The 27,698-nt window shown below is 42.0% G+C and overlaps 1 protein-coding gene across 1 annotated transcript in view; it reads right to left on the bottom strand.

The window, feature by feature from the left end:
- ARHGEF28 (Rho guanine nucleotide exchange factor 28) overlaps positions 1-27,698 on the bottom strand; it is a 291,674-nt gene that overhangs the window by 177,784 nt on the left and 86,192 nt on the right. Inside the window, exons 6-8 of the mRNA XM_049768833.1 lie at positions 22,918-22,993; positions 1,952-2,004; positions 1,324-1,384 (exon numbers count right to left, since the gene is read on the bottom strand). Coding sequence (XP_049624790.1) covers positions 1,324-1,384; positions 1,952-2,004; positions 22,918-22,993 — 190 coding nt within the window. The remainder of the gene's footprint in view (positions 1-1,323; positions 1,385-1,951; positions 2,005-22,917; positions 22,994-27,698) is intronic.

The raw sequence follows: 27,698 nt of genomic DNA, 5'->3' as shown, positions 1-27,698 counted from the left end.
CTGGGCTTTGCCATGGTTTTCCTTGATAGCCCATCAGCCTGCTGCAGCCTCTTTCTCTACAGCTCCTTGGGCTGATCTATCCAAGGACTATGGGGACATGGGAATTGAGTCTGAGGAATCCATTTGGGAAGTTTTGCACACAGGAGCTTCCCACCAGTCATCCCCAGAGGCCTTTATAGATCATTCAGAGGAACATGTGCAGAGAGCCCAGCCTTGGTATCTTTTCAACTCCCAACAGCTCCATCAGAGCCTGCTGCAAGAATTAATTTGAACCTGAGATTCACCCTGAAAAATTAGAAAATTCTTGGGCGATAGCGCAGAAGATAGGGCATTTGCCTTGCATGCGGCTGATCTCAGTTCAATCCCCAGCATTCCATATGCTCCCAAGCCTGCCAAGAGGGATTTCTGAGCACAGAGCCAGGAGTGACCCCCTAAGTGCCACTGTGTGTGTAGCTCAAAACAAAAAAAAAAAAAAAAAAAAAGAAATTCTTGGGGAGATTTGGGAAAGTGCCTTCAGGGAGTCGTGAACAGAGCTCAGGAGAACGATGAGAATACCCAATGGCATGAGCTGGAGGTGGGTTCCTTGGATTTGCCTGTTCCTGTAACAGAGCAGCCACATCAAAACCAGACCCCTCAGAAATCCCTGTTCTGGGGCCAGAGAGATATACAGCAGTAGGGCTTTTGCCTTGCATGCGGCCGATCCAGGAAGGACCCGGTTTGATTCCGGGCATCCCATATGGTCCCCTGAGTCTGCCAGGACTGATTTCTGAGTGCAGAGCCAGGAGTAACCCCTGAGTGGTGCCAGGTGACCCAAATACCAATCAATCAATCAATCAATCAAGTTTAAAAAATACCTGGTCTTTCTTGCAGCTAAAGGGTACAATCACATCAACTCAAAGGGATGTCCTCCCCCAGTAGGCATCAAAGAGGAACAGTGGTAAACTTGGAGGTCCTAGCTTGAGGTAGAAAAAAGTGCTACATTTTATTGCACCACTCACTCCCCCTGTTGGCTTCCAACATTTACCTAACACAAAGCTACTTCCTACTTCACAAGTACAAGGTAAAGTGCAACAGTTCCAGGCTAGTATCCAACTCAGAGCAAACCTACTTAGGAACAGCTTTGATTGCTTTGTTTATTTAAGTTTGTTTTTAGAAAGTTCATGGAAACTCCATCCCTGAAGTTACAGTATTCTAACTGATGTTGCAAAGAGAGCTTGAATGACATTCAAGAATTAAACCAAATGAAATACATTTTTTTGTCCTCTAGACACTTAGCATTGGACACTTCTATGTGTGCAGGAAAAAGCCATATTTGGAACATACCCAGATCTAGTCTGTTTTGATCTTCGTGTTCAGTCAGTTGAGCTACCAGGTTTTTCGTACACTAGAAAAAAGATAAAGGCACAGAAATTTTAAAATATTGCTCATGAGCCAGACAATTAATTTTTATGAACTGGTTAAAAAAAGTAGCTAACACTGTATATATCACTTCGAGTAAACAGAAAATAAGTCTTATGTTTAATAGATAAGCCAAACAGAAGAAAAAGATCTGTCTGTCCCAAGCTATAACATGCCTGAAAGCTGGCCACAGGGTATTTTAGTCTCAGAGAATATCTCCCAGGTTGATTCTTGCAGAAATATTGTTGGCAAATGTCATCTCCATGTAAAAATTTGTTTTGGAAAATGTTTTCAATCACCTGGCATTTATAGCTATAACTGAGAAGGATAACTAGGTTTGAACATAAAGATCAGACATAAAATATTTTTGATAAAGAAAATTGAATTTCAGGATATTCTAAATGTAACCAAGGGCACATGCCTGGTTCAAATTTTTTCTATTTATATTCATATATTAACTATTCTATTAACAATTTCTATTTTATTCTATTAACTCCAATGAGAAATGCAAAAATAAAAAGATAAAAAAGGAAGGACGGTGGGAAATCATTACCTTTACATCCTCCTTTTCCAGGGGAGATCTGCTGGATTCCAGATTCTTAACTTCTGCAAAAGGAAAAATTCTCATTAGAATGTGTTGAGAGGCACATTGATATTTTTTAAATGAATAAAGAAATAAAGATGAAGAAAATGTGTTCTGAGGGAGAAAAAACAGTTTATAAATATAAAAGAGAACTCAAGAACTATCTGCATGGACTTAAAAAAAAAAAGTAGCTTCTCCAAGAGTAGCGGCCAGAACAGAGCTTCTGAGAGCTTGACGGCCTGCGCTCTGATTTTATTTGTGTGAACCAAGATGTAAACAAGCCCAAGGGCTCTCACCGGAAATCCTGAGTGAGAGAAAAGTTCAGTAAGTAAATGCTTTTGGATTCAGAAGTCAGGCTGCTCACTGACCCTGTGGAGGCTCTTCAGAAATTGCCCAGATTCTAAAGGCATGACGCACACCCACCTGAGGAAATTCTGAGGCCTCGTTTCTCAAATTCCAAAGACTTCATATGTGACAAAGGAACACAATTCATACTAGCCAGGTTTGGCCTTTGCTCAGGAATCTCTGAAAGCCAAGAAAAGCCAACACAGCCCTTGGGCTCTGGCCTCAAACAGTGTTGGGCTGAGCAATGCAGGGCCCTGGCAGACCAGCAGGTACCCTCTGGCTGAATAAAGGCTTTCCTGGAAACATCAGTGATCATGATGCTCTGGGATGAACATGAAGGTTCACTTAGGGATCTATTTTCTGTTGATTGGTTCTTTTCCTAAATACTCTGTTGCCAGTAAACATAAGCCACTGTCGTGCAAATAACTACTAATACAGACATCAACCCTGGGTAAAGGAAGTGATGACTACTCCTATAGGGTACAGAGTCATAAACATCTTTTCCCCAAGATTTTACATATATACATTTAAATTCAGCCCTCTCCAGGACCCTCAGTTTCCCTACCTGTGAACCTGCTTGATGCAAATTGTGGAGAAATCTATTCATCTTCCCATCAGGTACTGTCAATGGTATTCATGAAAGTTAATTCAGAAATTTATGTCATCTCCAAGGGGATTAGTCAAGCTCCTCATGCTACTTGGAAATAATGCCAAAGTTTTCAACCATATTTCTACTTTAAAAAAATTGTAAGATATCAGTGTATGTGGCTTTCCAGGACAAAACCCACTAGACAAGGATGGAGCAAAAAAGTCTATACCCCCTCTGTGGCGTTGTGTTTTTTAAATTTGTTTCGCTTCGAACTTATTTTGCATCAAGCGAGTAATAATGTATTTGCTCTACCAGGCATATTATTCATGAAAATGAAAAGCATATTAGTATCTATAGGAAAAATAAGCAGATTGTAGTCTCAGTATTGTATGATTATGCCTACTTACTTCAACAAGATATGGTAAGTCAAAAGGGTAGTTTATAGGTCTCCCGCCATCCCTTTCATGCACACCCGCATAAGGCCTCCAGGTGGCAGCAGAGTAACAGCTGAAAAATGTGGCCAGCGACAAGACTGTCACAATGAGCAAACCCAAGTCCAAAACACTGGCTAAGTTAAGTGTCTCACTGAATAGAAACAGAAAACTATTAAGGTGATGACATTAACAGAGCACAGTAGAGGATTTTGTTCAAATATATATGTCACTGCACGTAACATGGATGTCTCCATTTTTAAAGGGAAGCACACTCCAGATGTGTCTATTGGCTTTCCTGATGCAGTGCCTGATTTCCCCCCAAGTAATATATCCACCAGAAGGCCCGTTGGAGAAGTCAATCATAACCCCTGCGTGGATTACTGGCTATATTTCTGACATGGCTGTGACATTATTTTCTCTTTTCCTTTTATTTGACTTTGTCTCCCTTGCAAAACTACAGAAATTCGGCCTCAGTTATCCTGTAGTCATAAAAAAATTTCAGTACCAAAGAAAGCTGCTAAAAGTTCCCTGCTTGCTAAGTATATTTGCAACTCAAAGTCCAGCAAGCTACCTCTCTTTCTGTCAGCCTATTTACTTCCTAAGGCCAAGTCAAAACAGCTTCTTCAAGACAATGGTCTTCTCTCCTTGCCTTTGAGCACCACAGCAGAATGACTTTGCCTCAGGGACTTTCCCTGTCACTTTGTATGCCTGCTAACAAACAGGTTTGGCCAGTGTAGAATTGGGCTATTTTACTAGGTATAATTCTGTACCCCTTTCATGAGTTTTATCTCTTTCTATTACCAAATCATAGGAAGTGGGTCTTAGCCCCTAGCTAGAAAACTTTTCCCTCAGGTTAAGGATATTTGTTATTAGGAGAAAACCAGGATTCCTGCCTTCCCTTAATTTACATCAGTAATGACACCTAGGGCCAGGAACTACTGCGATATGTAAGAAATTAGCCTTCCTTTTATCCTCTAACTCCTAACTGAAACCTATTCTATTCTAAGGTTACAAACCACCTAAAGCTATGTGTAGTTGTTCTAAAATCAAACAATGTACATTGATAGTTGCTGTACTTTGAAAGAAACAATGTACATTGCATTCTTTTCATGATATGACTGTCTCTTTTTCCCTTTATATACTCCCTTGCCTAAAGAGTAAAGTTGTCCCACTCCTGCCAGAAGTGTGTTGACCCCACATACACTGTGTGTGGTATCATTATTTCATATTCAGCCCCCACATACATTGTGTGTGGTATCATTATTTTATATTTCATATTCAGCCACTTGTGTTACCCATTTCCCTATATGAAGAACTCCGTCCCATCAGAATTGCTGAGACGCAAGACACCTACAATATATATATACTGTGCTCACTTTGGCACAAACACACACATACACACAGAAAAACAAATGCACAAAAACCCCAAAACTGGGCTCTATGGAACTATGGAAAAGATATCATAGTGTTCCCCTAAAGGGAAGAATAACCAGAAGCAAAGTGTCAAGAGATAGCTTTGCAAAGACCTCAAGAATGATGTACATTTTTATTTTTCCCATTATAGGATATTCCTTTACAATAATATCAGAGCAAGAGCTCATGAGTTTTCATTTCTGAAAAATTCTGTGTCTACCGTGCTGATGCAGAAAAACAATGAAGATTTCTAATGAAGAACCCTATAATCTGACAGTTCATTTTGCAATAACAAAGGAAGTATTCAATCCATGTAGTAGAGTCCTCTCAAAAAAGTTAGCCTTTTGCATATGGCTAGCTGTATTGTTCTTTATGTCTAATCTAATATTTTTCTATTTTCTTTCTTTTTTTTTTTTTTGGTTTTCAGGCCATACCTGTTTGATGCTCAGGGGTTACTCCTGGCTACATGCTCAGAAATTGCCCCTGGCTTGGGGGGGACCATATGGGACGCCGGGAGATCAAACCGTGGTCATTTTCTTGGTTAGCGCTTGTAAGGCAGACACCTTACCTCTAGCGCCACCTCGTCAGCCCCTATTTTTCTATTCTCAAATGCTATAAGCACATCAAAATAGAAAAGTTTTTAGAAAATTTGGGCTTCATAATTAAAAAAATTAAATTTCATGGGGCCAGAGAGGGGGCGCAAGCAGTAGGGCATTTGCCTTGCATATGCTAACCTGGAACAGACCACAGTTTGATCCCTAGCATCCCAGATGGTCCTCCAAGCCAAGAGCGATTTCTGAGCACAGAGCCAGGAGTAACCCCAGAACATTACCGGTGTAGCCCAAAAATTAAAAAAAAATTAAATTTCAATGTTTTACATCTTTATCCTAAACTCACTAAGGGCACATGACAATATATAGAAGCAGAGAGATCATGTATATTTAGTTCCTCTGGGCCCATCCAGAACTATGTCTGAGAATTTTTAAAGAAATTGGCATACATGCTACCAGTTTAATTGAATTGCTCCAGGAGAGTTTCTGCTAAATTACTAGATCCTTTTACACTTGCCCACTGTAGCACCAATTGCACAATGCAATCAAACCACTCATTGCTATAGCAACCTTCAGCAGATAATGATATCAGTAACTCTGGGCTATTCTGTTTTAAAGGTCTGTTAATCTTGCATTCAAGGCCCACCCAGTAGTAGGGATTACACTGATAATTAGACTTAACAAATTCATTAAATGTTTTTATTGCCAAACCATAAAGAAATAACATCTTCTGAATGACATATAGCACCAGCAAACAAGGTCCTCAAAACAGGCTAAATTACAATAAGGTTAATGCTTCATGGTGCTAAAAACTGAATCTCCTACTACTTGCTCTGAACTCAATGCAGAGGTCTTATGCACAGTCATTTGCAAGAGGGGACCATAGAAACTAGACTTAGGCAAGAAAAAGGCTCATGTGAAAAATAGAGAGCTCAGTTTTCTCAGTATTTTCCCTGCTTACCCCCTGCAGTGCAGTGTGACTCCTCCTCCAGGCAGGAAGCAAAAAGCATGAAACCCAGAAATCAACCGCAGCTTCATTCCAACCTTTGTACACTCCACCATCAAGTGCACTCTGAATTGGATTTGCAGAGAAGCTCAAAAGCACAGCTAGGAAACAGGGTTATGTTTTTAGCTTGCTCTCTCTGCCCTACAAACAACCTATGAACACCAGCACTATGTAGCTTTTGAATTCCTGAATCCTTTTCTCCTGATCAACTGGGTTCTGAGGAAAGCTGGATCCAAATCTATTTTGTATAGTGCAGGGGTCTCAAACTCGCGGCCCGTGGGCCGTTTTCGGCCCTCCATACAACATTTGTGGCCCGTGGCCGGCCTTCAAATATCGCAGTATTCGCGATTATTCGCTTACCGAATAATCGCAATAAAAATCGCATTAGTAAGAAAAAGCAGTTCCGTTCGGGGTATGCAAATGTTTAATGCGATTTTTTGCAATTTTTTTTCTTACTGATGCGATTTTTTATTGCCAATATTCGGTAAGCGAAATCCCTTATGTGGCCCTGCCTCACCCCGACTTTGTCTCCTGCGGCCCCCAGGTAAATTGAGTTTGAGACCCCTGGTATAGTGTAACACTTGTCTCTCCAGTGCTAGGTACCCTGGTTCAAAGGAGAGCAAGAAGTGCTTCTTTCCACCCTACCTTTGGTGGTTTAAAACAACTAATGAAAGGTGGTCAGTCATTGGGTAGACAGTGGGTGAGGATAGGAAAGTAAAGTTGTTTACTTTTGTAAATTACTAATTCAAACACATCCAAACTACCTAGTGCCAGTTCATCCCAACTTTTCTTTCTTTTCTTTGAAGGGTGTGGGGGGCTTGGGGCCAAACCCAGCAATGATCAGGGCTAACACTCTGGAATAACTCCTGGAGGGCTCAAGGACCATACAAATGGTGCTGGGAATAAAACCCAGGTTAGTTATATTAGTTGTGTGCAAGGCAAATGTCTTACCTACTATAGCACTGCTCTGGCCCCTCATCACTTCTGAACTACCTGATTGATCAAATCAGAAGTTCTTGTTACTCCTATTATTGTTCTTTTTCAGAAAAAAAATCACTCTGTAGCCCCCTCCAAATCTACCTTCTTTAAATGAGCAAACAAAAAGCATTATACACTTTTAACTGTAAATGAGGCTGCTCCGTGGATCTTTCCAGCACCATGCTGGGGCTGTCTCACCCAGTTTGGGGAACACTGGATTAAACAGATGAATACTTCTGTTCCCTTTCACTCCATTACTTCTATAAGTCCCAAAGTACCCTGTCATCCCAAGCTGCAGTGATGCTGAAGAATAAGACTTTTCCTTGAGTATATTGCTGCAAAATTTATCCTGGGTGTCCTGTCTGACTCACAACTGCCTGAAATGTAGACAACAAAGAGGTCAAACTAAGAAACAATTGCTATCAAACTCTTGATTTGGGGGTTCTGTAATACTTGGGGCTATTGTCTCAATATCTAAAGATTCTTCTCTAGAAGTAGAACTACTAAGGAGTCTAGAGAGAATACAGTGGGTAAAGCACTTGGCCTACATGTGGTAAACCCAGATCCCCAGAATCTCATATGTACCCAACCCCCACCAGAACTAATTCCTGTATGCAGAGTCAGGAGTAAACCCTGTATACCACCACCAGGTGTGGTGCCAACCTCCCCCATCCCCAAGTAGGACAAAACAGGACTACTAATAAGAACTGCTTTTAGGCTTTCCCTTTATAAATATGGATCATGACAAACAGTAAGACAGGCATCCAGAGACACCAACATCGCTCCAGTCATCCCTGGGCCCATCATTCTATTCTAGCAAACAAGCTCCACCAGTCTGAACAAGCAGCAGGAAGAACAGCCTGGAAGAGGATGTATAGGAGAGAAACACCTGCCTTTGACAACACCAAGTCATGTGCTCACAATATTTGCATCTTTTAACTCTGCAACTTATTTTCAGAAATAATTTCAAACATTTTTTCTGATGTAGTTTTTTTAATTTTGAACCTAAAAACTTGTTTATTTAGAAAAGTTGGAAGACTAATAGGTAAATAAAATCATGATTGATACTTTATTATGTATACACCTCCTAGATATCTTTAATAGCTTTATAGAGAGATAATACATATATCATACCACACTCTTATTACCCAGTGGATATGCAGTAATGTATTCAAATATGTATATTTGACAGAAATGGTGCACAGAGCAAGATTATATTTAATGTTTTAATATAGATAATTTGACAGCACTAGTATGAATTCCCTGTCTCTCTCAAATTTTCACATAGGAAAGAAGCTAATCATGAGGAGAAAAGATATCCTCATTTGAAAATGCAATGATTGACTAATCAAAAATCCTATATCCTTATATTTCAAACCAAGATCAGGAAATAATTTCTCTTATTTGATCACTTTATTGAATAAAGTAAGGTATTTCAGAGATAGAAGCAATGTTCTATTTACTTAGGAATATTTTTTATTTACTCAGGACTAATTTTTACTATATCCTAGACTTCAATTTAGGTTCTACTTAAATTCAGGAAATAAACTGTTCCATTTCAACTCAAACTTATTGCAAGGACAACCAAATCCTGATTGAGTTTAATGTTTGTCTTTCTCCCAAGCCTACTCATCAGACTCACTTTTTGAACAAAGAATCCTTATCTCAAACTATGATTCATTAGTTCTGTGAAGAGCTGGTGAGACAAGTAGGAGAATTCTTATTTAGGTACAAGAAAATGTCAATATTATCAGAGGATACAAGATGGGCATCACATCAACTTGGTATCCTATCTTTATCCTGAGCTGCCTGTTATCACTTTCTGTGAGCAAGGAAAGTGGACTGCTAAAGTCAATTTCTATGGAAAGTTGAACAGAAACAGCTGTCAGATGAAAGAAACCTGAAAATAAATCATATCCAGGGACTGCCAAGTACATTCTGTGTACTTGTATTATGCAACTGTCTTGAAACTGTCCAACTACCCTACTTTGGGGTGAAGATCAGTTCCCCGAGCAGGATTCAGGATTAAAAATGCTGTGCTGGGGCCGGGAAGGTGGCGCTAGAGGTAAGGTGTCTACCTTGCAAGCACTAGCGTAGGACAGACCACGGTTAGATCCCCCGGTGTCCCATATGGTCCTCCCAAGCCAGGGGCGATTTCTGAGTGCATAGGAGTAACCCCTGAGCGTCAAACGGGTGTGGCCCAAAAACCAAAAAAAAAAAAAAAATGCTGTGCTTACAACTGAGCAATCACTGCATAATTTCAGGTTGAAAAGACCAACCTCATTTGAAGCACATGCAACAACTCTGAAAAGTGAAAAGCATTTAAAATGGGTAGTTTTAGAAATAAAACTGTGTGATGATGAAAGCTCTTGTTTACTCAATCATCTCTCCCAGGAGTCAGTAAAATAAGGAGATGTACCCATGTATTTCCCTACCACACCTTCTCTAAAGAGTGTTCAAGCCAAAATATCTTCTCACCTCATCACTGTGACACCTGGAGTTATGTTCCAATAGTTCAACACACCTAATTGCCACTAACTCCTCTTTAACCATATATGGTAACTTGTACTCATAACAAGACAGCATTGACTAAGCTCTAACAGGTAGATACTGGTCAATGTGTTCTATTGCATGTTCTCTTTTTAAGTTTTACAGTAAAGTAAGTACTAAATGATACTTCCACCTCACCACTTTTCACAAAAGAAAATACATCTAAGTAGCTTGCCTAGTTTTTAGAAGCCAAGCACTTCTCAAAGCCGAAAAGTCAGAGCTCAGGGGTTTAGTAGAATCTGATTGTTGCTAGTGGCTGTTTTAGTCTTAAAGAGACTTGCCTGAACATGCAAGCCACTAAAAGCTCCCATGACAAGAACTTGAGGAGACAGCTCAGCCATGTGGAAGGGAACTAATTTCAAGCTACCATTTCCACTATTTCCAACATTCCAACATACATAATGCTGGAAAGCTCTCGATCAAGCACCCTAAAGATATTCCCTTATAAGGAAGGAATATATTCTATTAAAAGGCAGGTAAGAGAATAAACTAACTTTTAACTGAGTCCTGACTTCTTAGCAAGCTGTATCACCTCCAATTAAGTGACCTGAATTAAGAAATGCTGCCATTTCTCTCCCAGTATAAAATGGGGAAGAGTTTCTACACACCCCAAACATGACTCTTTGGAAGGAGTGCTCTGAGAGCACATGCTCTGCCCATTGTAGACTCAGGACCTTCAATAGTGACTCTTACCCAAGAGAAATTTGACTAGAATAAAAGGAAGGTCAGAAGGTCAGTTTATAGAGATCAGGGATTTTTGGCTTTGTCTATTTTTTGTTTTTTGGGTTTTTTTGTTTTGTTTTGGGGCCACACCTGGCAACACTCAGAAGTTACTCCTGGCTATGCACTCAGAAATCGCTTCTGGTTTTGCTGACCATATGAAACATCAGTGATTGAAACCAGGTCAGTCCTGGATCAGTGACGTGCAAGGCAAACACTCTACCACTGTGCTATCACTCTAGCCTATAGGCTTTGTCACTTTTGATTACTGTGATCACCAGTGTCTGGTACAGAGTGGACACTGAACAAATACTGATTGGGTAGAACAAAAATAACCTGCAGGACTCATATCTGTTTGCCTGGACAGTGTCCTGTGTGTGTGAATCTGCAGTTCTTCCACCTTCTTAAGGGGATCATAAAGAAGAACTACTATCACAGTTTTCAACTGCTAGTTCACATAGCAGCACTGGTGCATAGAGGAAAAGGCTTGAAACCACTACTGTGAGTTGCTACCTCGGGCCCAAAGAGATGATTTTGCCCTCTCTCCTGTATCACTAAAACCTATGTACCCATCTAAACCCTATTTCCTTGTTCATGGGAAGAAATATATTTATTTTGAAGAAGCCAGCAAAATAAAGGACTTAAGATGATCCAAAAGTTGAGACAATACCACACATAAGTTTTTATAAGCTATGGAAAGAATAAAAAAGAAAATGAATTCACCTAGTAACTCTGAATCATTGAATTCTCCTAGAGAATTCACCAAGTGATGAATTCACCATCTAGCAGAACCCAAATGCAACAGAAGCTGAGAACTGGTCTTCAGCAGGAAGTTTATCATGGCAAGGGAATGAGAGCATGAGAGGGGCAGGGACACCAGGAAAATGGTGGAAGGAAGTGGACACTGATGGAGGGTGTGGTGCTGTAATGGTCAATACTAAAATCCTAACATTAAAACTTTCGGACATTACAGTGCCTAAAATAAGTTATTTTAACTTAGCAAAATATAATTTCTTTTTGGTTTTTGGGCCATACCCGGTGATGCTCAGGGGTTACTCCTGGTTATGCCCTAAGAAATTGCTTCTGGCTTGGGGGCCTATATGGAATGCCAGGGATTGGGATCGAACCCAGGTTTGTCCTGGGTCAACTGCGTGCAAGGCAAATGTCCTACCACTGCACTATCGCTCCAGCCCCATAGCCAAAAAAAAATTTTTAAAGAAAAATCTATGAAAAGAATTAAAAAAGAAAACATTCATCTAGTGATAGATAATGAAATGGTTCTATGTTTACAGTTCCCTGGACTCTATGAAGAACAAACCTCCTAAGCAGCATCAAGAAGTGCAGCAGAATGTTTAGGAGCCAGGTGTGACCTAAGTACTTAAGATGAGAACAGGAGTTTCTAAACTCCTACAGTTAGAGCCTTACTGTGCTCATGGTGGATAAAACACAGGTGAGAATAAAATAATAGAAGGAAAAGTTTATAGTAGAAAGGACAGGAGTCATAGAGAGGAGAAAGAGCAGTATTTTCCAAAGTGTATCCCATACACCTTTCCATGAAATACTGGGACCATGAAAAGCTGTTTGTTCGTAATCAATTAAAAACCATATAGCCTTACTGTGCTCATGGTGGATAAAACACAGGTGAGAATAAAATAATAGAAGGAAAAGTTTATAGTAGAAAGGACAGGAGTCATAGAGAGGAGAAAGAGCAGTATTTTCCAAAGTGTATCCCATACACCTTTCCATGAAATACTGGGACCATGAAAAGCTGTTTGTTCGTAATCAATTAAAAACCATATAGGTACAAAAACCAACCAAACAAACAAACAAACAAAAAAGAAACATATAGACAGGGGCTGGAGAGATAGCACAGTGGTAGGGCTTTTGCCTTGTACTCGCCACTCAGGACCGACAGTTTCCCGGCATCCCATAAGGACCCCTGACCCTGCCAGAGGTGATATCTAAGCAGAGAGCCAGGAATAACCCCTGAGTGTCCCCGGGGCTGACTCAACAACAACAATAACAACAACAACAACAATAGGTTACACAGGTTTACAAGTCTTAAAGAATCTACAAGTCAATATCTGTATGTTAAAACTCCCAAGGTGAGGTTTTTTTTGTTTTTTTTTTTTTACTTTTTTACATTTTTAATTTATTTTTTCCTAATTTTTTTGAATTTTTATTTTGACCATATTGGCTTACATATCTTTCACAGTAGTATTTTAGGTACATATTAACATTGAATCAGGAAAATTCCCATTACCAAATTTGTCCTCTCTCCCTCCTCCCCTCCCCCCTTCCCATCCTGCATCCCATATCCCCTACCCTCACCCCCCAGGCTGCTTGAAAAAGTGATTCCCTCTGTTTCTAGCTTACTACTTAGTGATCATATATCTGTTTGGTCCTAGTACCCTCCCTTGTTTCCCCCTCTATTTGAGAGGCGGAGCTAGATAGTTCGAGTTATGTAGTTTTGTTTGAAGGAAAGAAAAAGCAATAGTATGGGGTAAAAAAATCCAATAAGCTGAAAATGGGTGGAGTCCTTCTAGAGACTTTCAACCTCAGTTTGAGAGAGGACAGGAGAAAGGTAAATGAAACACCACCACAGAACAAAAAGAAATATCAAATAAAATATCCAGAGAGCACTACAGCAATAAAGACAAGCACCACACAATAGTCTCGGTCCTGAAATAAGGTTTTTATATGCAGCATTTCCTACTTATTTGGCCGCAAAATCCTCATTTTTCAGAGTGTCACCTAAGATTAATGGTTTGGCACCAGGGAGAGAGAAAGAGACAGAGACAGAGAGAGACAGAGACAGAAAGAGCACAATGTGCTTGCTTTCCACATCAAAGTTCATCCCTGGCACTGCATATGATCTCCAAAACACAAAACTGAAAAAAAAAAAAGCCAACGAGATTGTATTCTATGCAATGTTCTTAGGAAAGCCTAGGGTTGATACGGAAAAAGATCAAATAACCAAGAGATAAATAATCTGTTGGTGGCAAATTAACGAATACTAATAATTAGTTTATTAATCTGAGTATATAAAAATGAGGTGAACTTTTGGCCATTTGATTCACTTGGAATAACTTGTACTTCCCATTATCTAGGAGTACAATTACAATTACAATCATGAAAACATAATTGGTTCACAGTCAATAACAAAACCATGCATCACACTAACAGAGCCAGCAATGTAAATCCAATTATTATCTTTTAATTAATGACAGCTACAGATAGAAGCTTAGAGTTCCCCTCTACTCACTTACAGAAGAGAGACAGAAAGCATGAGATTTTACGAATCATCTAGTATATCTTAAGTGGAAAATTTGCTTTGGAGTAAAAAAGGGGGGGAAAGGTAAATCTGTCTTGAAATATTTTTTCTTCCAACTATATCACTTCAAAAACTCAACTGAATATACTCACTTTTGTTAAATACTGCCCTCTGCTGGAATGAACATGTAGTGTCTAGTAGAAAAGTCCTAGTGTTCATAGATCTAGAGATGCTTTATGATTGGAGTTATATGCATTATAATGGAGCATAGCCATTCATTATCATAGTTAAAAGACTTCTGTTTATGACCTAATTCTTTTGGTAGAGTGGCTTCAGCCTGTCAACCCAGGAAATTCAGTTGCCCCATTGTTGTTCAATCAACACCATCTATTCAAAAGGGAATATTCTTTGGTTCTAATTCTGCTTCCTATACGATCTTTTCTAAACTAGAGCACCCCAAGAACACAGGAATGAAGTAAACATCCTCCACCCCTCTTCAGTCGGACATCTTCCACCTTCAGTATGGCACCCATCTGTCCTCGCCTCTTCAGTCTCTGTACACTTCAGGGTTCAACTCTCTTTCCTTACTGTCAGCAGCCCCTCCTTTAGTTCACTCTCCACACTGTCACCTTTATATATTAAGAACCTTCTTTTACTGCATCAAGTGACTCCCAGCCTGTCAGAGTGGAGTTACAGTCCTTAAACTGTGCCAAACCCTGTCAATCTTTCTCACTAGTCTATGTTCCTGGCATCATTTATCTGCATTCATGCATGCACACAAGCAAAAAAAAGTACACACGCCTACACTATAAGGCTGTGATGTGACTTTTATTTCCCCCATACATTTTCTGGTGTGAGACTTTGCATGTACATGTATTCCTACTATCTAGAAGGCCTCTGCTCCAATGGATCATAGCTGCAGGGTCATCTCCTACAGAAAACTTTCCAAAACTACTCTGCTCTCACACGCTATATAGCATTCTCATGTGCAATGTGCATAGAATTATAGAATTATAGCACTTCTCACAAGTGTTGTGAGAGCTGGTGTTTCTGCCTCAATCCCAGACTTTCAGCACTTTCAAGACAAAATGAAAAATTTGAAAACTTATATAGACCTCATTTTATAGGGGAGAGAATATATACAAGATGATAAAGTAAAAGCTACATTTTTTTTTTCATTTTTTAGGAAGGGAGCAAATATGAAGGCTTAAATAAGAGCTGGACATGGCCCAACTCTACCTGCCAGCACACACCATCCGGGGAACAAACAGGGAACCTCCCTGGGGATTGAGCACAGTTTTTTATGGACGCTCAGCTAGTCAGTCTGAACAAGAAGCTAGTGGGCCACATAGACTTCCAACAGCACCTACACTGTCTTTCTCCATCACGCTCCATCACTGCTTTGTTTAAGGCAATGGTTCTCAAATAGTGGGGCGCACCCCCCAGGAAGGGCATGAGGCTCTATAAAGGGGGGCATGTTTAACCTTGGCAAACACTGTCATAACAAGCTAAACCCTGTGTTTATGTCTCTGTATGTCTCTGGAGCTGAGAGTTGCTGTGTCCTGCTTCAAACCCCGCTTTGAAAAGCTATGCATTGCAAAACATGCTCATTGTAATCCAGACATCACCTCTAATTAAAAAATAAGCTCAAATTATTTTATATATTTTTGCTTTGCAGGTTAAAGTTTTTTTAATAAAGATACTATTTACAGTCTCACGGGGAGGGGGCGCGAAAAATGTGTTCTTCCTAGCGGGAGCATGACAGAAAATAATTGAGAAGCAGATTGGTTTAAGGGGAAGACCTCTCAAGCACATCTGTGATTCAATGAAAGAGCCCAAGGGTTAATGCTGCTGGGGCCCTGCAATGCTGAGGTGGGCTATGTCCAGGGCTGCAAGTGGAGATGCTCTGGGAACCATGTGGTGCCAGTGATCAACTGAGGTCATCCAATATGGCAGACATCTTAACCCTTGCATTATATTTCTGCACCCCCCCCACCACTACATTTTAAAAACACAGGGGCAAGGAATTTAGAATTCTATTAGCCAATAAATTCCTGCAAAGGAATTATTCTATGCTGCCACATAAAAATAGAAAGAGCTACTAATCTGGTACAGTAGTGGTGACTTAAAAAAAGTCTGTTCATCCTTTTTCTCCCTGATTTAGCATCTAGCATGGGAATTCCAGTATTATCCCCCACAGAAATTGTTTTAGGCACCATAGTTTACAAAACTTCTAATGCAGGATTCAATACATAAAACACTCCATCATCACACCATTCACCAGAATGTCCACTTCTCTCCACCACTGCCCCAATAGTCCCTCTCCATCCCTCCCTATCATCTCCCTACAAACCATGGTAATTTTTTCTATTAAAGACCAGTTCTCATTTTCTGTTGCCTCTGGAAATTTGCTATTCTCTTCATATCCTGCATATCAGAGTAATCATTCTGTGTCTGTCCCTCTTCTTACTAACTGTATTCAGCATGATACTCTCCAGATCAATTTATGAAGCAGAAAATTGCATGATTCATCTTTTTCTTATAGCTGAGTAGTATTGAGTACATGTAGTGTTGAGTATAGGTACTCAATACTATATTATGTATATATGTATATATAGAGTATAGAGTATATGTACCAGTGAAAAGGGAAGTCATCACTACCTTGGCCCCGCCCTTAAGGAAGTCGTCACTACCTTGGCCCCGCCCTTAAGAAAGTCGTCACTACCTCGGCCCCACCTTTACCCCTACCTCACCAATGATTCGTGTTAGCGTAGCGGAAGTCCAGCCCTCAAGGACTCTTCTTCCCCTCCCACTTCCCATCCTATATAAGGGGGTAACTATGGGACCACGAGGTCCTTTTGTCCCTGTTCTATTCTGGGGGCACATCGACCCTGGCCATTCCGAATGGTCAGTATTAAAGCACTTTTTAAAAGCATTTGCTGGGACCTCAGCCTCTTCATTTCTCTGCGTAGGGCAGCTAGATTAGGACTTCCGGACCTTTCACCAGAGTGACTTTATACAATCATTTGTTCTTATACACTTGTTTCCAGATTAGGACTATTGTGACTAGTACTACAATAAAGATAGGAGGACAATACCTTTTCCTGGGGCAGGAAAGATAGCACAGTGATAAGGCATTTGCCTTGCATGCAGAAGGAAAGTGGTTTGAATCCTGGCATCCCATATGGTCCCCCAAGCCTGCAGGGGCAATTTCTGAGCGTAGAGCCAGAAGCAGCTTCTGAACACTGCCAGGTGTGACCCAAAAACCAAAAAACCAAACAAACAAATACTTTTTCCTGTGGGTGTACCTATTTAAGACCCTAGACCCACCCTTTTCTGGAAGGGGTCTTGGGAACCGGATAGTAGGTGTAACCTTACCTGCTAGACCCTCCCATTCCTGGGAGGGGTCTGGGAAATGTTATATAAGGCTTGGACCAAGGGAATTCGGCCCTTTTGGCCTTTTGGCTTTTTGCTCTTTGGCTCTTGGCCCTTTCTGCGCTGCTGGGCGCTCTGAGAAAGATGGCTGAAAGGAGTTTAGATGCAGGGCCAAGAATAACTAGTGCTTAAAAGGTTATGAGATAGGCCACACACATGTGGTGAATAGGGCATGAATAAAGTTAATGCTTCCTGAAGCCTGCATGTGAGTGAGTCTTGATTACGCCGATTACCTGGGCCTGAAATCCGCCAGCTGAATGGGGATAAAGCCACGTGGCTGGGGCCTAAGCACAAAGGCCTCCATCCATCGCCATCCAGCCCCATCGTTAATTATTTCATGCAACATCTGGCGCTCCGAACTTTGACCTGAATCCTGGACCCAACAAAACAGCGAAAATGGTGAGATTTCTGCTCTTCTGTTTCATTTTGGCTCTTTTCGGGTGCACTGAGCCCAAAACCCTGGGCCACGTGCAACAATGTTCAAAAATGGCCAACACCCCATCTGGGGGTTCAAAGGCCATTGAAACAAGAGAGGTGAAAGCTTGCATCACCTCCAGCCCAGGCCCAGGCCCAGAACTAAAACTTTGTTACAAGACCTGCGGCTTGAATTTGGATTTCGACTTTGGAAATTTCGAACTGAACTTTTAGTTTAAATCACTTGGAACTCTGAACATCCAAAGTGCGCCCGGAGGAAAAAAGCGGCAAAAAGCTCCAAGCGGCTTGGCTCGGCTGGGCTCAGCTTTGCCCGGAAAAGCGAAAAACCTGGAATCCACGCTCCAGATCACAAACCGGCAGCGGAGCCTGAAACTACGGAAGAAAGCCACGTGGTAAAATCAGCGTGGGACAAACCAACATCTGAACTTTAAAAGTTTACAAAAGCCACGTGGTGAGATCAGCGTGGGACAAATTAATCTAAACTATGGTTTTAGGTGTAGAAAATTAGTGGGTAGTAATATTTTACTCATAGTTGGTAATGTAATAAGTTTTAGTTAGTTAGTGGTTAAAAAATAAAAATTAGGGGCCGGAGAGATAGCATGGAGGTAAGGCATTTGCCTTTCATGCAGGAGGTCATCGGTTCAAATCCCGGCATCCCATATGGTCCCCCGTGCCTGCCAGGAGCAATTTCTGAGCCTGGAGCCAGGAATCACCCCTGAGCACTGCTGGGTGTGACCCAAAAACCACAAAATAAATAAATAAATAAATAAATAAATAAATAAATAAATAAAAATAAAAGGGAAGTAGTTCTGTTTAGATCATTTAAACATCTAATTTCTAACCACCTGCATCTTTGTCTTAGTCATTTTCTTTATGATTTAAATGTGTTCTGTTGTCTTTCATAGTTAATATTTTCTATTGCAAAATGTTTTACTGTGTATTTCAATGTACTTAGCCTGTTTTTAAAATGTATGTTATGCATGTATGCTAAAGTACTTGTGTATAGAAAAGGTATAGGAACATGAAGTTCCCCCAATATAGTTTAAAAGTATAGGAACATGAAAGTTCCGGAATAGTGCTTGGTAAAAAAGCATTAATAGGGAGTCTAGCAGGAGGAGGTTTGGCAGGCCCACGCCATGCCGGAGGCCTGCTTGGCCAGGCCTAGGGGGGGTGCGGGATTTGGGTAACCCCACCACCCCTCTGCCGCCTTGCTCCAGATCTCCAGGGCTTCCCCGGGCCACACCCCTGGGCAAGCCGGTGAGTTGGGTCCCTCGGTGGAGCTTGAAGGTACCCTAGGCCTTCCCCCACTATCCATGCGGCTCCTTAGGGAGGGTCTGGGTGGGGCTCTGAACTTCTGTTCTCCCAGCTTCTTGAAGGATCTCTCCTTCCTGGGAGCCGGGAGTCTAGCAGGAGGAGGTTTGGCAGGCCCACGCCATGCCTGAGGCCTGCTTGGCCAGGCCTAGGGGGGGGTGCGGGATTTGGGTAACCCCAGCACCCCTCTGCCGCCTTGCTCCAGATCTCCAGGGCTTCCCCGGGCCACACGCCTGGGCAAGCCGGTGAGTTGGGTCCCTTAGTGGAGCTTGAAGGTACCCTAGGCCTTCCCCCACTATCCATGCGGCTCCTTAGGGAGGGTCTGGGTGGGGCTCTGAATTTCTGTTCTCCCAGCTTCTTGAAGGATCTCTCCTTCCTGGGAGCCGGGAGTCTAGCAGGAGGAGGTTTGGCAGGCCCACGCCATGCCGGAGGCCTGCTTGGCCAGGCCTAGGGGGGGTGCGGGATTTGGGTAACCCCAGCACCCCTCTGCCGCCTTGCTCCAGATCTCCAGGGCTTCCCCGGGCCACACCCCTGGGCAAGCCGGTGAGTTGGGTCCCTCAGTGGAGCTTGAAGGTACCCTAGGCCTTCCCCCACTATCCATGCGGCTCCTTAGGGAGGGTCTGGGTGGGGCTCTGAATTTCTGTTCTCCCAGCTTCTTGAAGGATCTCTCCTTCCTGGGAGCCGGGAGTCTAGCAGGAGGAGGTTTGGCAGGCCCACGCCATGCCGGAGGCCTGCTTGGCCAGGCCTAGGGGGGGTGCGGGATTTGGGTAACCCCAGCACCCCTCTGCCGCCTTGCTCCAGATCTCCAGGGCTTCCCCGGGCCACACCCCTGGGCAAGCCGGTGAGTTGGGTCCCTCAGTGGAGCTTGAAGGTACCCTAGGCCTTCCCCCACTATCCATGCGGCTCCTTAGGGAGGGTCTGGGTGGGGCTCTGAACTTCTGTTCTCCCAGCTTCTTGAAGGATCTCTCCTTCCTGGGAGCCGGGAGTCTAGCAGGAGGAGGTTTGGCTGGCACTGGTAATCTCTGTCCAGTCTACATTTTCAAAATCGCGCGGGGGCAATCGCCCCCGCGCACACAAGAAACATTAATAGTACTCTCACAAGAAACATTAATAGTACTCACTATCATTGAATTATGTTTTTATGTATGCAGAATGTCCATTTTGTACTCTGCCCTTTTGCATACCCCTTCATAAGTTCATATTTCTCTTTAACTTCTTTAACTCCTATCATCATTACTCCTTTTTTACCCTTTCTAACTTAAGTACTGTTGAGTCCTAATTCACAGACCAAAGTGGTGCCCTAGAGTTAACACCCACACAACTATTTTAAAAGGCATAAAAAGGACACATATCTTTTCAACATTTTATGGGTGTTTTCTTTGACGGCTATAACTTTTGCTAAATACTTTCTTATACAGTGATGATCCCCCCCCCCCATGTTTTTTATCTTCTCTTTGTGAACTGCTCAATATGGAATTTGGTGTGAAAGAATCCCTCAGTTTAATACTTATGTTTGAACCAAGTCATGGGTCTTGTTGGAAATGTTCTTATGCCCCCATATATCTGATAGCACCACGTGGCTTTATATCTTGTTTGCGTAGGCACACTGACATGGGAAAATACTATACATACCAATAAGTTCTTATCTAATAGAAATGGGAACACACAAATCTTGTAGTGCAATGAGACCTTACACCCTGAACATTGACATAAAGACCTGGCACAGGCCTCAGAAGAATGGGCATTCTCCATTTACCCCTTGATCTACAGAAGACATTTACAAAACATCCAAGGTTGTATATAACATCACCCGGAGGCATTCCTGTACCAGGGACGACCCTACAGCTGCTCTGACATCGATCTACTCAAAAGAGACATCCCTTAACACTGAGAAGACAACAAGAACAATGACCTGTTTACTGGACAGGGCTTGCTGTATTGCCCCTTTATGGTGAGGTTTGTCTATAACATCACCTGGAAGCAATCCTCTACCACGGAAGACCCTACCACTGCTCAGACATCGTCCTGCTCAAAAGAGACTTCCCTTAACACTGAGAAGACTTAACAACAACAACCTGCTTACAGGACAGGGCTTCCTGCATTCCCCTTTCATGGTGAGGTGAAACGAGAAGGCTCTCCACATCATGACTTCAATGTAGGACATGCAGATTCCAGAATCTTTAATACAGAAACATGAGACCAACAACAGAGACTGTGTGATAAGTGTGTTGGCGCTACGGACAATGTCTTGGAGCGAACGATAACTTTCCTGAGGCCTAGAGCTGGTCTTATGCCAGGAAACTTCAGGGGTAGGATCTCTTTGTATTTAGGCCAAGGCTATTCCTTTCCATGCCTCTCATATTTTGGTGGGCCTATGCAAACAACAATTGCCACTCTAACACCGTTTTTACTGTGCTCCTTTGACTCTAATCCTTAAAACACACCCACTTAAAATTTGAGGTTAACTTAAGCTAATATGCATGTACATGGAAATGTAAAAAAACACTATGCCTCTAATGTTTAAGGAGTTACGTAAGTTTGATGGCTTTAGATTGCCTTGTGTGCTGTTAAGAAATATTATAATGTGCTACAATCTGGGGACTTGAGGGAAAAAGTAATTGCACATGGATTCTGTTTTATTTATCTTAACTTTCTTTGGTGAAAATTCAAAGTTAAGATATCAGCAAGGGGACTTCTTCTGATAATTATGTTATGGGTGATTGTCCTTCCACTGTAACTTTACCTTATCCTCTTTCTTTGCATCTTTTGTTCTCATAATTCATAATAAAAAATTATAAAAAAAAAGCATTAATAGAATTTTAGGTTACAGGTGTAGAGTATATTTTGCAAAAATGTGTTTTTGAAAAGGGCTGGTATATTAATTTTCACTCTATTACATTGGTGCATAAAAATATTAAGAAAAGGAGGAAATGTGGGTGTACCTATTTAAGACCCTAGACCCACCTTTTTCTGGGAGGGGTCTTGGGAACCGGATAGTAGGTGTAACCTTACCTGCTAGACCCTCCCATTCCTGGGAGGGGTCTGGGAAATGTTATATAAGGCTTGGACCAAGGGAATTCGGCCCTTTTGGCCTTTTGGCTTTTTGCTCTTTGGCTCTTGGCCCTTTCTGCGCTGCTGGGCGCTCTGAGAAAGATGGCTGAAAGGAGTTTAGATGCAGGGCCAAGAATAACTAGTGCTTAAAAGGTTATGAGATAGGCCACACACATGTGGTGAATAGGGCATGAATAAAGTTAATGCTTCCTGAAGCCTGCATGTGAGTGAGTCTTGATTACGCCGATTACCTGGGCCTGAAATCCGCCAGCTGAATGGGGATAAAGCCACGTGGCTGGGGCCTAAGCACAAAGGCCTCCATCCATCGCCATCCAGCCCCATCGTTAATTATTTCATGCAACATTTCCTAATAGTTTTTGGGAGCTGTTAGGGTAGTAGCTACCAAGAACTGAAATTTTGGATCATATGGAAGCTCAATTCATAGGTTTTTTTTTTTTATAAGTATCCATATTGTTTCTACAAAAAGCTGAATCAGTCAACATACTCATCAGTAACGAATAAGGGTCTGATTTTCCTCACATCCACAATAAAACTAGTAGCTTTTGTTTTCTATGATGTGTGCCAATCTAACTGTGGTGTGAGATGATATCAATGTTTTGATTTGTATTTCCCTGATAACCAGTGATGGCAGGCATTGTTATATACCTTTTGGCCACAATACCCGGTACACATGAGAGCTGAAGTCTTCTAGTTTCCTCCAAGCCTGGTCTAACCTCTGAGCTCTGAGTTCCTGCTATGCTTGTCACTATCTCAACAAGCTTGTCTCTGTTTAGAGATGAGCCTATTCTGCATTCAGCCAACCCGAAGAAAAGAATAAAGGTACCTTCTTCTTCAGTTTCTGCAGCACTGGAAGGCATAGCTGGCTGTGTCTTGGGCCTGACTTCTTGTTCTCCAAGAGCCTGAGAAAGGAAGAAGATAAAAATCACCAAAATAATTGGAAACTTCTGGGTTACAAATGAGAGGTAAAAACAACCATCACAAACTGGGGAAGACAGAGGATGGCCTGGGGATCAAGGAAAACAGGTGAGAAAAGTGACTTGTAGCACATAGGCACACACACACACACACACACACACACACACACACACGATGTCTGCAGGATCCTGAGGCATGAAGCAAATCTCATAGAATCCCTACTGCTGGCTCTCCACTGCTGGCCCAGCTCATGACTGCCAGAACATTCTCTGGAAGATAATCTGTGAACATCCAAATAGAATGAAAGACCTAGAGGGAAGAGCCATTATGTTGTGTACTTGCCCACCTCAACAGCCCACTCCCACACCCTGGGACACAGGAACCTTGGGGCTCAGGGGGCAGGATAAGGAGCAGGAGGTTGACCCAGGAAAAGTAAACTGTGTGCTGTGTGCTGAGTGCTGTGCTGGCTGTCGCTGGCCGAAAATGAACTGCAAGATCCAGATAGAATTTGCTTGCTTGGAGTCCTCTTTATTTTCCTTTCAACTGGATTCCCCACAGTCATTGAAAAAGTGCAGAAACACAGAATTATGTGTGGATGTGCCAACGGGTCAAAAAGCCCGAGACTGTGCAAGCACATGTTCCAAAACAAATTCTTGGGCAGGCAGGCAGGCAGCCCTACTAATAGACACAGACCCTTGTGCCTTGCCCAACATGGGATGCAGCTCAGTGTCTCCAAAGCTTGGCTCTGGACTCCTCCAGAAAAACAACCCGAGGCCAGAGCAAAATGAACATGAAAATATATACAAATCTCCCAGAGCACAAAGGGTCAGAGCAAGTAAAGCCTGATCCTCTGTAGTAAGTAGCCGTTAACTCCCCCCAATCTACATCCACCACCCCAGCCCCCATCCCAGACCCTAGACTCTTGCCTCTGGGGTCCACCATGGAGGGAACAGGAAAGTGGAACAGGCTTGGCAGGGGTGGTGCTGAGAAGATGGTCATGAGAGAGGTTGGAGTGGAAGAGGGTGTGATGTACTTTGCAGGTTAAGACTAAATCTAAACACCCTCACATATTTACTTGGGGTGAACCTTAACCCAAACTCTCAAACCCTCATTTTCTTCCTTCCTTCCTTCCTTCCTTCCTTCCTTCCTTCCTTCCTTCCTTCCTTCCTTCCTTCCTTCCTTCCTTCCTTCCTTCCTTCTTTCTTCTTTTTCTTTCTTTCTTTCTTTCTTTCTTTCTTTCTTTCTTTCTTTCTTTCTTTCTTTCTTTCTTTCTTTCTTTCTTTCTTTCTTTCTTTCTTTCTTTCTTTCTTTCTGTTTCTTTTACTTTCTTTCTTTCTTTCTGTTTCTTTTACTTTCTTTCCTACTTTCTTTCTTTCTTCTTTCTTCCCTTTCCCTTCCTTCCTTCTTTCTTTCTTTCTCTCTTTCTTCTTTCTTTCTTTCTTTCGTTCTTTCTTTCTTCTTTCTTTCCTTTCCCTCCCTCCCTCCCTCCTTCCCTCTCTCTCTCTTTCTTTTCTTTCCTTCCTTCCTTCCTTCCTTCCTCCCTCCCTCCCTTCCTTCCTTCCTTCCTTCCTTCCTTCCTTTCTTTTCTTTCTTTTCTTTCTTTTGGGTTTTTGAGTCACACCGGCAGCACTCAGGGGTTACTCCTGGCTCTACACTCTGAAATCGCTCCTGGCAGGCTCAGAGGAACATCTGGGATGCTGGGATTCGAACCACCATCCTTCTGCAAGGCAAAACATGCTACCTTGCTACCTACATGCTATCTCTCTGGCCCCAAACCCTCATTTTCTTTTTCTTTTTTTTTTTTCTTTTTGGTCTTTGGGTTACACCTGATGGAGCTCAGGGGTTAATCCTGGCTCTGTGCTCAGAAATCACTCCTGTCAGGCTCAGGGTTGCTGGGATTTAAACCAATGTCAGCCCTGGGTTGGCCGCTTGCAAGGCAAATGTCCTATCACTGTGCCATCTCTCCGGCCCCTCAAACTCTCTTTTTCAATCAAGATGATGGCAAACTACATAAAGGGGGTCAAGCAGTACTGTATTTCTGATTCCAAAACAAAACTTGAAATAAGAAAAAGAAAGTTTGTGTATGCTTTGGTTGGTTGGTTGGTTTTTTGTTGGTTTTTTGATTGGAGTATACCAAAACAATTTTGTTTTGTTATGAGTCATTTCAATACACAGTTCTATGACACTTAAATGTGTAAGCTGCCTTACTCATTTAGTCAAGTCATAGAACTAAACTGTCAGCACTAGATTTGGCAGAAAAGATTTGATGAGGAGGAAATAACTAAAAGATAAATTTTCTCTTTTGTTTTGTTTTGTGGCCACACCCAGCAGTATCTAGGGCAGAAGTTACTCCTGGCAGACATTGGGGACCATATGGGATGCCTGGGATTGAACCCAGGTAGTCCTTACTCCTGGCAGATTTTGGGGACCATATGGGATGCCTGGGATTGAACCCAGGTAGTCCACATGCAAGGCAAACAACCTACCTACTATGCTATTGCTCCAGCCCCTAAATAATCAAGTTCCTGGGCCAGATATAGAGCTTATGATAGAGAACATGCCTTGGCTGTGTGAGGCCTTGAATTGATCCCCATCAGAAGATCCAGCTATTATTTCATTTGCAGTTTCCTGACATCTCTTTAGAATTTGAGTGTTTGGTACCAGCCTGTCATCTTTAAACAGACAATATTCATTGCAAACAATGGCTCCACCACTGTACTTATGAACTAGTGTGGTAACACAAAATCTTTATAACCCAATAAGTTTTGGTTCTGACTGGGAACCCCTGAAGTATGCCTATATATGGTAAAGCAAACTTGGAATTCTTCAGTAATTTTATTCTAAGAGGCTGCAGATATCTGAGCAAAGTGAGACTAATGGTGAACTGTGATTTTCTGAGAATAAATAAGTCCCTTAATTATGGTCCAGAGCAGAATTCTTAAACTTAAATGGTCACCCAATGGAACCCCAGAATATTCCAAGGGAATCACAGGTGAACGCTTACATATGGGGTCACAGAACAAGACTTAGGAGACCAACTAGTAGGATAAGGCAGGCACAGGTATACAACAAGGTCAGAAGGAGACATGTTTTGGAAAAGGTTAAGAAATACTGGTCAGAAGAAACAGTAACAGCAACTGTTCTCAAGCTTTCTATAAGTGCAGCACTAGTTTGCAGAGTGGTGGTTGAAAACAAGTGGCCCAACCAACAGTATATATATATCCTTTTTATTTTGTGATTTTGAGAAGTTTGAGCAACACTCAGGAATGCTCATGGCTTTCTCCTGGTTTGGGGGTTCTAGATCACTGCTGGTGGGCCCAGGCCATCTGTGGTACCAAGAATCAAACACAGGCCCAGTGATTCCTGACTGTGAGTGTTGCCTGTGCGTGTTTTTCCACTGTCCTGCCTCCGAAAACTCTTGGGAGTGGGCCAAAAAGGGCCCAGAAAAATAGCTCTCCCAGAGGCTCCAGAAGAGCACAGCCACTCCGCTTTGCTTCATGGCCATGCACTCTTTTTTACCAATGAACCCCACAACAACACGCAGGAAAAACCATACTACAAGCGTGACAATGGGGAAACCTCGCAGGCAAATACCATGCACAGAGAATGAAGACGACAGCTCGGATGACCTAAAAAATTCCAACCATCTGATTAACCTCTTGGATAAAGAGTTTAGAATAGCAATATGAAAGATGTTTGTAGAACTCAAAGAAAGCATAAATCGATCTGAACAGAACACCAAGACAGAAATCAGAAAACTCCAAACTGAAATAACAGATCTGAAAAACATGGTAGCTGAATTGAAAAACTGAGTGGATGGCCTCGCCAGCAGGGTAACAGCAGCTGAGGACAGAATCGGTGTGCTGGAAGATGAGAAAAACTCAACACAGCAGAAGAAATTGGAAAAGAACCCTAAGACAAATGATCAGGCAATGGAAAAAGTACTCAAGGAATGTGAACAGATGAAAATAGAAGTCTTTGATAAACTCAACAGAAACAACATAAGAATCATTGGAGTCCCAGAGGCCCAGGTAGGAGATCTCCAGGAAGAATCAGCTGTCAAAGACATTATCAAAGAGATACTCCCAGAGTTAAAGACTACATGCAATCAGATCCTGCATGCCCGAAGAGTACCAGCTAAAAGAGACCCAAAGAAAAACACCCCAAGACACATCCTCATTACAATGACAAATCCCACAGATAGAGATAGAATACTGAAAGCAGCAAGATCAAAAAGGGAAATTACATTCAAAGAAGCATCCCTAAGACTTACAGCAGACATGTCACAAGAAACTCTCAAGGCCAGAAGACAGTGGTGAGATATTGTGACAAGACTGAATAAAATGGACGCCTCACTGAGAATACTGCACCTACCCCGACTCATGTTTAGGTTTGAAGGAAGGATACATACCTTCATGGATAAACAACAGCTCAGAAACTTCACAGATAAAAAACAATCCTTAAAGGAAAAACTGAACGGTCTACTTTAAGACAGGAGAGACCAACAAACACAGCAAACTTATCTACAAAGATGACATTAAATCCTATGACAATCATCTCCCTCAATGTCAATGGACTAAATTCACCAATTAAGACACAGAGTGACAAAATGGGTCAAAAAGATGAGTCCAACCTTCTGCTGCCTACAAGAAACACATCTGAATAGTCAAAACAAACATAGACTCAAAA

This window comes from Suncus etruscus, chromosome 2, assembly GCF_024139225.1.
Source record: "Suncus etruscus isolate mSunEtr1 chromosome 2, mSunEtr1.pri.cur, whole genome shotgun sequence".
NCBI classification, from domain to species: domain Eukaryota; kingdom Metazoa; phylum Chordata; class Mammalia; order Eulipotyphla; family Soricidae; genus Suncus; species Suncus etruscus.
Note: the sequence above shows the minus strand (reverse complement) of the source record. Positions and strands in the feature narration are given on the sequence as shown.